We start from the raw sequence: 530 nt of genomic DNA on the forward strand, positions 1-530 counted from the left end.
GCCTGCACCTCCAAGTGGGACTCGGTGGAGGGGCTGAATGCCGGGGCGTAGCGGCCGCTGCGGTGCTCTGCCAGCGCCGGGCCCCAGTCCTTGCTTGCCTTGGTAGCATTTTTCAAGCGCTACAGAGAAAGGGAGAGCACAGGGGACATGATTAGCACCCACCATACTCCCCTGCCCCGGCCTCCCAGGGGTGCCTGGTGATGGGCTGCCCCATGGATTCTGCCTTCACACAGCTGCTGTGGGCATGTAGACAAGTGAAGGACAGCCTTACAGGCATCCCCAGGTGGGACACGGGCAAGAGGGTCGAGTTCCTGACTACCCACCTCCAGTAGTGTTTCCCCCTCAGAGCAGCACACTTTGTAGATGGCATAGATGGGGATGCAGATGACAGAGGAAAGTGCCATGAGGAAGCCGATGCTGATGGCCCAGGTGGGGTAGACGTAGTCGTTGTAGGAGATGGGCCGGTACTGGATCACTGTGAAGACCAGGATGAACTGGGGAGGGACAGGCAGGATCAGCCAGTGGGGAGC

At 60.4% G+C, this 530-nt stretch overlaps 1 protein-coding gene across 1 annotated transcript in view; it reads right to left on the reverse strand.

Moving 5' to 3' along the window:
- Nucleotides 1–8: 8 nt before the first annotated feature.
- SLC6A9 (solute carrier family 6 (neurotransmitter transporter, glycine), member 9) overlaps nt 9–530 on the reverse strand; it is a gene marked incomplete at its 3' end in the record, with an annotated part of 4,579 nt that continues 4,057 nt past the window's right edge. Inside the window, 2 exon segments of the mRNA XM_010010445.1 lie at nt 9–119; nt 324–494. Coding sequence (XP_010008747.1) covers nt 9–119; nt 324–494 — 282 coding nt within the window.

This window comes from Nestor notabilis, unplaced genomic scaffold (assembly GCF_000696875.1).
Source record: "Nestor notabilis isolate BGI_N333 unplaced genomic scaffold, ASM69687v1 scaffold17952, whole genome shotgun sequence".
Taxonomy (NCBI): domain Eukaryota; kingdom Metazoa; phylum Chordata; class Aves; order Psittaciformes; family Psittacidae; genus Nestor; species Nestor notabilis.